This window comes from Hypomesus nipponensis, chromosome 4 (genome assembly GCF_054491055.1).
Source record: "Hypomesus nipponensis isolate SF chromosome 4, ASM5449105v1, whole genome shotgun sequence".
In the NCBI taxonomy this organism is placed as follows: Eukaryota; Metazoa; Chordata; class Actinopteri; order Osmeriformes; family Osmeridae; genus Hypomesus; species Hypomesus nipponensis.
The window spans coordinates 6,950,128-6,962,436 of record NC_140364.1 but is presented as its reverse complement, the minus strand read 5'-3'; the positions used below and the strand labels follow the sequence as shown (position 1 = coordinate 6,962,436).

General features: G+C 45.4%; 1 protein-coding gene across 1 annotated transcript in view; it reads left to right on the top strand.

The window, feature by feature from the left end:
* The first annotated feature begins 5,794 nt into the window (after window positions 1-5,794).
* The window catches only part of ptprua (protein tyrosine phosphatase receptor type Ua), a 98,379-nt gene continuing 91,864 nt past the window's right edge, over window positions 5,795-12,309 (top strand). Inside the window, exon 1 of the mRNA XM_084696056.1 lies at window positions 5,795-5,984. Within this exon, the coding sequence (XP_084552182.1) occupies window positions 5,915-5,984 (70 nt within the window). The 5' untranslated portion in view covers window positions 5,795-5,914. The remainder of the gene's footprint in view (window positions 5,985-12,309) is intronic.

Sequence of the window (12,309 nt, the reverse complement as noted above, 5' to 3'; positions counted from 1 at the left end):
TCAGTCACGGTATCAGCCGTCACTTTGAGGGTTGGATGGTGTTTGACAGCATCAGCCGATAGTATTGACAGGGACTAAACATATTTGATTATAGATTATAAATACTTTATGAAGCAAGTACATGTCTTACCTTTCCAAGCAACTGCACCAGCCTACTTTTCAAAGAGGAGCTGCTTTAGTGCACGACATCTGTGCCCAAGGACTGAGCTGCCTTCTGCCATAGCTCACTGCTATGCATCAAAATGGCACTCTTTTTTCAAAGTTGCTGGTGGGTATAACTCAGTGGTAGAGTGATTGACTGCACATCTGGAGGCCCCAGCTTCACATCCCCCTCTGTACATTTCTTCGGAGTCTTCGAAATAAATACAAATGTTAAGAAAGCCAGAGATTGTGTTATGTTGTGTTGCTATGGGAAGATAAACAGAAGAAACACAATTTATTTAAAATACATCTGTTTGTGTTAGTGTCACCTTTCAAATCTCTCTGAATGTCAAATGACAGACTTTAAAAAAATATTTTAACATTTTGACTTAACTGCAAGTGAACCGTCAGACGATCATGGTGACAGTTGCCACAAGGCTTTTTTGTTGTTGATTTTTCACAGCTGGAAATATTTCCACTGACAGACAATCCCAAATTCCCTAAAAGGATTAACTCTACTTGATGATACAGTGTGCATGTGTTTGTTGTCACTGACTAGGAGGCAAAAAAAAAGGTGAGTTGAGGTGTTGAGTCATGTGTTATACTGTAGCCTGCTAAAGAACCCACTCAAACTAGCTGGAACAGCTTTGACAGGGGCATGAGGAGGTAAATCTGGCTCAGACGACCTTGTTTCTGTGTTCGCCAAAGCAATGGTGAATCATCAGCAGGGTTGTGACGAGAACAGACACAAGGCTGGCAGTACCCTGTCACCCTGCGCCACTCTGTGCCAGCCATGCTGGCATACAAAGACAAGTCAAGCTACTTGGGACAGCGAATTTCCTGTTGGGAGTTTGACAAATGGAAAAAGGAGACAGGCAGAGAGGTAGGCAGGAAGGGAGAGACAGAGGGAGAGAGGTAGAGAGATAGACAGGGGTGTGAACTCTATCAGTCACCAGGGACGATAGGGAGAGTTGTTGTTTACACACAGTCGGGGGCGATTGGCGAGCGATTGAGCCACGGATCGTCACCTTGTCTGTCATGTCGAGGGCCTATCTCCCTCTTCTTATCTTGGCCTTAGACAGCAGCCTGCTCTCAAAGAGACTGGCTCGAGCTTCTTTTGCGACTAATCCCCATAAATCATCCCTTTTCTCATCCCTCCATGTTATCCTTCCTCTATCCTCCTCCTTTTCCAGGTGGAAGGTTTTCTTCTTCTGCTTATCTCCCGTGTGACCCCTGACACCCTCGCAACTCCGGAAAGATACTAAGAATTGATGAGCAACATTTTTTGTTCTTCTTCCAAAGTTGCACCTTGGGTCAGAACTGGACAACTGTGATCTTTGAAACACAATCAACAATCTGAGTCATTTACTCATATTGTTCAGCCGAACAATGGACATCAGTCTTTCTTGCAATACATGTATCTCTTGCCTAGAAGATATTCAATCAAAGCCATTCAAAATGTTCTTTGGTTCATTGAGCTTGAATAAAGTGGTGCCATCTGCAAATTGTTCTGTGGATCTTTTTTGACTAAAAGCCTGACAAGAGAATACAAAGTCAGTGTAGGATGTTTAATGGCCATGGCTCATAACCCCTCATCCACTCTGCAAATGAAGTGCAGACCACCATGGAAGTTGAAAATAACATTTTAGATTGTTAGACTGCGCATGGTGTTTGCACTCATTTTGATCTGTGTATGACGTACAAACAGGATGCATGTTAACGCTGATCGACTGACGCTGATTTAATGAAAGGAAGTAAAGCACTCATTAATGTGCAGGGGATGGCGAGGGACGTTGAGAGGTTGGGGGGCAAACGAGCCCTGGACTAAGAGGAATGCATCACTGTTGGAGATGTAAAGGCCATGGCTGCTGTGCTGGAGAGATGATGGACAGTTATTCTGAGCTGGAGCTACAAAGACCCAGGGTGGGGGGGTGAGAAGAGGAGAGAGACAAGGAGAGAAAGAGACAGTGAGACCAAGTCAGAGAGAGAGGGAGAGAGAAGGACAGAGATAGACAGACCGAGACAGGAAAGAGATAGAGAGTTTAAAAATGAAGGAATGCTTTTGTTGGGAGTTTGAGTTGTTACCAGATAGATGAGTGACTAAGACGAGGGTTTCAAAAGAGGAGCTGCAGGACTTGCCTACTTCTTCCGTTAAAATGTTGGAGATAAACTGTTATCGCTCTACAGAGAGAAACTTGCAATTTAAATGGGAAATTATCATTTTAAATGATGTGCTTTGTGGAGCTGGTCTAGAAAAAAAAGACACGCACATAGATAGAGAAGGGGGGGTGAGAAGAAGTTAGAGCAACTGACAAAACACAAAGTCGCATCAGACTTGACTCTGACCTCATTGGTTGGAAGGAAAGTGGTTGAATTTGGCTTGTTGGAAAATTCTATGTGGGTGGTTGTGTGTGTGTTTGTGGTGTGTGCTGATTTTTTTCATACACTACATTATCATTCTGTAAGCACAATGGTGGCTGTTGCTAATGATTGCTGTTTTATAATAACCACTAATTGCAATGCACTGTGTAACCCTCGCAACCTCCCCAGTGCATGCAGAACCTGGACCAGAGCTTATCATGTAAAATAAACATAGTTAGTGGTATGGCTCCCTCATGAGGTCAATTTTGCTGCAAGGTGCTGCTTAGAACGATAAGGCAAAGAGGGACAATCAACACCCCCCCCTTTTTAGAGCTTATCAGTCTGCTGGAGGGCTCCCAGGACCCAGGTACCTGGGTAGACTGAGTTGGCTGAGAGATCTGTATTCCTCCCCACAGTCTGAGCTCCATGGCCCAGTACCTGTTTAATATGGACCTGTTGTCGCCCCCCTCCATCAGCAGGTGTTGCTAAGTTCATTCTCTGCATGTTTTTATTGGGACCCCCTAGGGTCACATGTAATTGCTCTGCGCTGATGAGAACTTCATGGCTCAGAGTACCATCTCACACTGTGATTACGCTGCACAAGCGAGGGGAGGAACCCGCGACAGAAAGACATATCCAACTCATGTCATCAGGGTGGGTGAGAGGCTCTGGCCTCTCCCGCTTCTACAAAGCCGAGCCAGCTTGAAATTGTCTGACATAAGACCAGAAGTCCCTGGCATTAGGAGACTTAAGCTCCTAATCCCCATACGGTGGGTGATTCAGGTGAACGTTTGATATTTCTTAAACATTTCTTGCTGCGTATGTTTTGAAACTAACGTGGGGGCTGAGGATTTCTGTGTGCTGAAGTTGGGCTGGAATCACAAAGTACCTACTGCCAATTCGAACAATGGGAGTAACAGTTGTCTGTTTGTGCATGCTTGTGTGTTTTGGGGAAGGTGTGTGTGTGTGGGTGGGAGAAAGTTTGTGTGCTTGTGTGTCTTTCCAGTGTGTATATTGTGATGTTTGCCTACGTGGGGAGACACAGATTAAAAGGAAGATGTGGGTGGCAGCCTTGCCCAGATTCTGACAAGTCTCCGTTCTTCTGGATATGAAAATAAATGCTGACGAGGGGGGATGCGGCAGGGCGGCACGGGTGTCATCCAGAGAGAGACGGCTTCTCGGTCTGACAGGCCGACGCGCCTGGTTGGCATTGAGATGCAGAACGTAGCCCAATGCCCCGACCCACCCACCCACCTCCCTCCCTGTTCTCGCAGCTCTGCTGACAGGGGGAGAGGGGGACTGGGGGGCACATGTGGGCCTCCTAGACACAGCAAAATGTCCCATATCAGTATTTCGGTGTGACTATTGCTGATAGTGCTCCTCCACTGTTTCACCTCTCCACAGACTTGTAGTCGGCTCCACCTCACTTTGGACTGTCACTGCACTATCCCCTGACACCCAGTCCTTCGCCAGGGGCTGTGTTTCCCCTCACATTCTTTGCAGACTCAGAGAGCGCAGATATACTGAGCATAAGCAGTGATGTTGCTGGCAGTTACTTTCTGTTCGTATGCCCTGAGGCTCCAGCTTGCTGCTGAAAGATGACATTTAATTAAAAACAAAAAGTAAAGCACAAAGGAATTGCATGACCTTGGCGATCTTAACACATTTGCAGTGATTTATTTAACAATACTTTAGCTGTAAATTATGGCCATTATAAAGGGTTTTTCTTACAAACGTTTCCAGATGTGTTTCTGTTGTATACATTTAGTTAACTGACAGAGTTTCTTTGTTAAATACATTTTATGTCCTCAAGCAACCCATATTTGTTGGAAAATTGGTTTGGATGGAATTAAAACAACATAATTGCACTAGTAGATAAATGATTTCTAAGATTTGGCAAGTATTATTTTATTCTGTTTGTTTTCTGCCTCAAGGTTATTAAGAATTAATTGAATATTACCATTGTTTATAATTTATGATTATTGCCTGCAGCTAAATAAGTATATAAATAACCCTGCATATAATGTCCTGATCTTTCATCTACACTCATATCTATGGTAATGTTTGAGTCATGCCCTGCCTGCACATAGAGAAAGCCTACAGCATTCTCTGGAGAACTTTGTCACTTTGTATCCAAACTTCTGGCTAAGTTCCTCTTTCTCATTCAGTGTCCAATTGGTAACAACTTTGCATTTTACTTCGCTTTTATAGTTCGTTTTTCTGCTAGGATCCTGCATATGTTGCCATATGCTGATGCTTTCTTAATTAAACAAATGCTAGCTGATAATGTCAGTGCATGAAGAATGGGATAGAAAAAAAATTCTGATTAGTTTGTCTTAAAACAAACTGCTTGATTTGCATTTCACACACTCTGTGGTCCTCCACAGTGAAAGGAACAAAGACGAAGAAAACAAATTAAATGCTTTCTTAAATCCAAACCAATCTTCACACTCTGCATCAAAATTGCTAAGATAACTTGCTGTGTTTTACAACATCGAACCTAATGTTTGTAAATCTGTCTGTCTGTCTGTCAGGGGCGTTTCTACACGGGGGCCTACAGGGGCCAGTGCCCCTGTAAAAATCTCCCCCCCCCCCCCCGTGGCCCCCCTGAGCTGGCAGAATTAAAAAAAAAAAGTTTTTCTTCTTCTAGTAGTCTTCATGAAACGAGGAAGGAAAATTGCAGGCTTTTTCCCCCCAGTAAATACAAAAGTTAAAGTGAAATGAAACATATTGAGAGCTGAGGAGCTGGAAGAGGGAGAGCCAGAGCCTTTTATATGATTTTAATGTAAAGCAAAAGTATTTAATGTTAAGTATATAATTTGTGTTCGATTTTTATGTGCCCCTCTGATTAAACACTGCCCCCCCCCCCTGGCCCCCCCAGTAAAATTTGTCTAGAACCGCCACTGCTGTCTGTCTGTCTATTTATCAACCCATCTCATTTCATCATCTGCAGGTCTCAGTCACACTCTCACAGCTAAAACGGAGACACAAACTGCACCCCAATATGTTAACGTTCAGGATATTATTCACACACATGCTTTCGTATCATAGGCACTTTCTTTTCCCTCGTAAAATGTTCCAGAGTTGAATTTCTGTCCTATCCACGACTACTCAACAATGGGCTGTTATTAGAATCCCCACCTGGGGGCGCCGTGGGGCTGTAAGCAAGCGCCCATCCTTGCTTTAGTGCAAAGTAAGTGTGGCATTACAGTAAAAGCTCTTTTTGAATTCTTTGCCCTTACGTCAGCTGGAGCGGCTCAAATGTGCTTCAGTGTTTCACGTGGAGGGTTCGGGACCAACAGTTCTTCAGCAGGAATTCAGCAATGAAAGGGGTCGGGCGTCTAACTTCTCTGCAGTCTTGTCGGAGTTTGTAGGATTTCATCCGATAATTGAGCTGGACTAAAACGTCAAAATGAATACCGGAGCATTTCTGCTGATGCTTGTCGTTCGGATCTACGCCGATAATATGGAAGGGCCAACAGGTAAATACCGTTGTTGTGCGGGGCCAACCACTGCGCACCTGTGTAAATGCACTGTGTATTGCAATACATTTATTTACCCTGTGTACGTTGGAAAACACTTTTCGGATATTCCGTAGTTGCGGTATTTTACTGCTTGTATGTTGAGACAAAACTAAGATGTACTGTCCTCGGAATATAATTTGATTGAGCAGACTGATCGCCCGGAAAGTCGTTTGGGGATTTGCCTTTTAAAGTTGATCACCACGACATTGGGTCTTTTAAGTTAGTGAACATCTTTTGTCTGGTTATTTTGTAGCTTGTTATCTAGGCTACTAATAATACAAAAACTTTATTGGTACATCTTTATTTTAGAGTGTGCCTATACTGCATCAACAAACGTTCATTGTTTATTCTTTTTTTTTTCTTTCTGTTGGCTAATTTTGAAATAGAAATGAAGCATGATGAAAAAGTATGATGAATTTTTGTGTCACTCATTTTCACTAACTCAACAGCACGCCCGATTCTATTGTAGAGCATATTCTCCCTTTCTCGCTCTCCCTTTCTAACTCGTCTCTGTCTGACACAGTCACACTCACTTATGCAGATGAGGGGTAGCATTATTTGACAGTTATTTTGTTTTAATGTGAAAGTCTCCTAAATGGTGGCATTTGTGGTGGCTAAGTGGTTGTAAATAAAACGGAAAACATTTTTAATCTTCCAAGTTTTTTTTTTTATGTCATTGTACGCCTCTCGCATCAGTTTCACCGTCATGAAACCAAATGCAAATCCTTTGTCAGTGTTCAATCTTGCAGAGACAGGTTTACGGATTTTAAGCAACTTTAGACCTGTATCATTCATTTCCCTTGGGACATACGGAGGCTATGTCGTGCTCAGAAAGACACTGTAGCCTTTAACGACACTCCTGCTCTGACTAACGTTCTCACGCGAGAATGTAAAACTTGAGTTTCTACGCTGTGATAGTATTTGCTTCTCTTACGACTGTTCAAACCCAAATATGTCGGCTGTTCCCTTGGGTGAGGGTTGTGAGTGTTATAAATACTCTGGCAGTGGGTATCTCTTACTGCAACCAAGAACGTTATTCTGAACAGTTGTTCAACTGCCTCCCACACTCAAGCAGCTCCTAATGTTAATGCGTGTGGCTGTTGGAACCCACACTGTAGCCTACCTTAACTTTCTCATTAGCAATGCAGATTCTTTTTAAAAGTGGCACCTATTATATAAACCAGGTGGAATGTAGGCAGTGTTGTGAGGTGTTTTAAGAATCTCTTATGGTATCTTTATGACGTTCATCCAAGCCTGTAGTTGCACCCCATAACTTACCCCCCACCCCTCATACCTATTAGCTGGGCCCTGAGAAAGTGGACCAGGAAGGTAATTTAATCCGAACTGGCTGGAAATGAGCCCACTTCCCTGCTGCCCTAAAACATAGCGTGTGACCGTCTGTGATTTGGGGTAGTGGGGGTGAGTAGGGGTGGGGGGAAGAGAGGAGCGTACCGTGTTACGAGAACGTAGGCGTCAGGGGTTAGAACAAGGACACAGGGGGTAAGGGGGGGTACAATGTCCTGTGCGGTGACATCCAATAGAAAGTCAACCAACAGACTGTGCACACACAATGATGTATGTATGAATGGTAGCAGTGATAGGGAACAACAAACAGTTATGATTAACAGACATGTTTGGTTTAGGGAAATTACAGTAGGCTACAAATCAGTACAGCCAAAAGTTGCGTCGTGATTCACATACATAGTGAGAGTACCCATAGTTTGACCCACATTTTAATCATAAGTTATTTTAATCACTTACGGTTAATACATTTAACAAATACCATGTATAACATGAATAACAGTGAGGGAGTCAATGGGAGGATGACCAAAAAACGACAAAATACCTTTACCTCTGATTATCCTCAGGTAGTCATCACGTATGTAATGAAGATAAAGTATTTATCTTTCACCTCATGTATGAGCTTTTTGAATTTTGAGTTGAATAATTTCATTTCCATAATTAATGTAGTTGAAGACCCCGGTGGCCTAAAAAGTAATTACTTTTAGAAATACAGTAAGCTACCAAGGTACTTGGCAAGCTTTCATACCTGTGTATATATATATATACATTTCAAATGATTTCAGTGTCGGTCACAAAAAATAGATGTATGTGTTTTGTTTTTAAATGAAATTAATTTCCTCCTGTCTTGGCTTGGAGTTGATTTTCTCTGAGGGAGATCAACTTATTTTTGCAGTGCTGGGTGAGATGGTGCAAGGCACGGCTGCCCCCAAGGTTCTTTATTCTTTCTGTCTCAATTTAAACGCTGCGTTCTCCCATTCCCCAGGGGCCTTCTGCCCATTCTCTTTATTCAAAAAGTCTTGATGTTTGGTGACTTTTTCTCCATTAAGAAGCAAATTCTCTTTTCTGAAGAAACTTTTTGTGGATGCTCTTTTCAGAACCAAACGGTGTCCTTCTGTAATAAACCACTTATTGCTTGTGCATCTTTGTTTACTCGTTCAAAAGTTTGTGTGTGTTGACAAACGGATTCTGCCTCAGCGAGGCAGCTTGGTGCAGGGAGCCAAATTCCCCTCAGTGGCAGCAGAGTGTTGAAGACAATCGTGTCACCATGACCCTGGCGACGGGCGCGGTTGTCAAGATCGCCATCTCAGCATTCCGCAGGACACCACGCTCCACACTTTCTGATGCTGATCGTCCAGGACCGCTTCTGCTCGTGTCACAGCGGCGTGTCTGGCCATCAGCGCCAGGCTCTTTGAAGAAGCTGACAGCACTGCCACACCGCCTGCCCCAGACCCACTGGGCCTCCTGGGGAAAAGAGGGGCGGGGGCCTTTCAGCTGTCATTTCACTTCTCCAGGTGGTACCAAATGTGTTGCTTCTCCCTCAGCACCGACAAGCCATTATTAGACATCTGGCTCGGTGCCAGCAAGGTTTGCACTTTCCTGTCAGTTCTCCTAACATACTGAGACACTTCAGTTAACTTCTCTGTTGTTGACATGTTCACTTAAAGCTCGAGGCAAATGCCAACTCGGTAATCAACTTAATAATCAGGAGAACACGCGTCTCCTAATTGCCATGGACGTCATGGATTTCTCGTTCCCAAGTGTCTCATTTCATGAGTAGAACCGCATCGGAGGCCTTAAACACTGTCATAATTGTTGCCTCGCTCTTTTGGTTTCCGTTTTGAAAGTTTGGGGGACGGATTGGGAAGAATCAGGGATTGCGGGGAAAAAAGCCAATACATTAGGAGTGTCTGTGATGAATTGTCTGTTCTAAAGGAGGAGGATATCCCCCGCCTTTAGAGAAACTGGTAGCTGGAAGACTGAATAGATGACACCACTGTCTAAGCTTTTTTTATTTTTGCAAGTCTCAGGAAGGTTAGAGTGTAGGTGACAGACCCTGTCTCACTTTTCTGTCTGGTCTTTCTGCCCCATCTTCACTATACTCCTGTAAACACTTTCCCTTGTGAGTAATCATTTCAAAGTGACGTGGCAAAGTGTCAAATCTATGAACCCATGTCGTGGCTATGGCTGTCAAACCAATGCAAATAAAACACAAGAAAACAGAAAACCTGTGTCTGGGAAAATTCTCATTTGAAGGGATTTATTCACGCATCATTTGGCCAAATATATTATCATTATTCTCCCAGTGAAATTCGTTTGCGGCAAGTCAGGTGTGTGATGTGCTTGAGTCTTGTTTATCTGGGGTGACTGTGCCAATGAGACTCAGCACGCTACCTGAGGAGAGCTAGTCAGACGCAGGTCAGATGTGATGTGTGTCCACTCTGTCAGCAGTGTCCATCACAGTGAAGGCGTATCACTGCCTTGGACAGACACACACAATGAATATTCTCTGATGGACCTTCACCAAAGGTGTGTTTACTTTCTGCTTAGACAACTGCCCCCAGCGATCCCCCCAAATATCTGCCAGGGAGTCGGACCTGTCCACGCTGAGCCATGACAGTGAAAGACTGGTGGCGGTTTTGTAGGAAATGGCGTTGGCCTATTTCTGCTACAGAATGACATAACCATGGCAACAGGATCAGCAGTCGGGTCGAAGTTCAGCCTGCGTGGCGGTTCTGGCAGCTCTGACAGAGAATGTCATTTAAGATGGAGATGACAGTTGGGCCAGGCTGCAGAATAACAGCCCCTGCTCACACACACACACACACCCACACACAAACACACACACAAACACAAACACACAAACACATTCGCCTCGGCTCGCCTCTCTGCCTCAGCTTTGGGCTAAATAATGGCCATATGCCACTAGCTATTTCTTATCATTCCTCCCTCCCCCCCTCTGGTACTCTCCCCTCGCTCCCATCTTCCTCTCTTTATCTTTCTGTATTTCCCTCTTCCTTTCCACTGCATATTAAGTTCACAATCCCCAGTCTCATTAGTGTCGAAGGTCAGTCATATAGTCCTGATAAACTGATGAACTGTCAGCCCACATTTAATGTAAAGATCCTGGTCTCGTGTTTGACCTTAAAAAGTAACCCTCAATGATAAGAGCCAACCTGCTGGGCCTCAGCTGAACTCCTATCACTGCTGAAGAGATATACCAGTGTACAAAGGAGGCGTTTGAACTTCTCTAACCGGGGGCGTTCAAAGTCCCACTGCAACGCCAGAGATATTAAAGTTGAAGAGAAAAGTTAAAATTGTTATGGGGTTCAACAAAAAAGAAGTCTACCAGGACTGTGTCCCTGTACGAAGCGAACAAGGTCACAGCAGTGGCTGTGCCTGCACCAGCACAGCCTGCTGAAGGTGAAGTTTGAAGCCCCCCCCCCCTCCCCCTCCCCTATTCCCTCCCCACATCACCGGGGGCAATGCAGTGTGAGCAGCAACACCTGTGCGACTTCTTGTCACCACAGGGAAACTCACAGGGGGGCCTCTACTCCTCCTCCCACATCATCCCTCTCTCTCACTTTCTCTCTCTCTCTTTTGCAGTGACTTCCTCCTTCCTACACTTTTTACCATCTCCAAACACACACAGGCACACGCACACACACACACACACACACTCCCTCCTTCCTTCTGTCTTTTATTCAGCGCAGAGCGGCCCGCTTGGCTCTGAGTCAGAAAAAGGACGATGTTTTGGCAGGTACGTGCGGAACGGCACCTGGGACAACAGCTGCTGTGTTTGCCTCCCATCGCACCTCCATCAGCAGAGGGTGAAGCTCTCTGGCCCCTGCACCAGCATGCTTAGGAACGCAGGGGGGCTCACTTTTAGACCGCGCTGCGCCCTCACCTGCATACGAATGAACCGTCCCCAACCCGGGGCATGTTTGCATTCATGATTTCCTATGGAACACACGCCGAGAATTATGGGCGGAATCCAAGCAGCCCCTCGGTTTGTTGTTGTGAAGCATTACCAGGGAGGATGGAGAAGGTAGCCTGGAGGTGATTTGATATGCATGTGATCGCAGCGGCGGAGGGACATTGATTCACAGTAATAAGCATCTGTCGCAGTCCCCAGACGTGAGGACTTTCAGCTTTTCAGGTGTAGGTGTCACTAGTTTCACAGTGGGAGAATGTGAGTTTGTCAGAGAGAGATCGAGTTCGTCAGAGAGAGAGAGAGAGACGGAGTGTGTCAGAGAGAGATAAAGGAAGGGTGTGAGCGAGAGAAAGAGAGAGACGACAGAGACTTATGGAGGACAAGGAGGAGGCGAGGCTATCGATTACAGCCGGACAAGCTGTCAGGGAACAGCTCGGAGATCAGCTGGTGCTCGCTCTCCTCCTCCGTCCTTCTTTCCCTTTTCTCCTTGATCTCCCCACTCGGAGTCAGCATGCCATAAATAGTTTTCAGAAGAGAGGAGAGGTTGAAGTTCCCAGACCCCCTCCCCCCCCCAACACACCCACCCCCACCCCACCACCTCGCCTCGGCCCCCGCTTGCCACTCCCCGACCCCCAGCACATGTGCCCCCTGCGCCCTCGCTGCCTCTAACCCTAATCCTGGCATCCCGGGTGTCTGAGCCCCAGCATTGCTGCTGTCTGCACAGATGGTGTTGTGACCAGGACGGAGTGAGACACCACCGATAACATCCAGATGAGGCCGCGCCCAGACGAAAGGGATGAGGTCACCTCAGGCACAATAGCAGGCCTGTCGCGCTTGTTCCTCGCCCGACGCTCCACAGCCGACATATGTCGCTCGCGACCTTTGTAGGGTGACCTAGAAAAAGGGGCCTGCTTAAAACGGGTAATTCAATCAAAGGAACTGGCTGAACCAGTAGCTTGTTTTTACTTGTTCTATTTAGAGGGGAGTCGTCGGTGCCAATGCTAATATATCAGGCACATGAAGCTGAAAAGCTGAACACGTCATGCA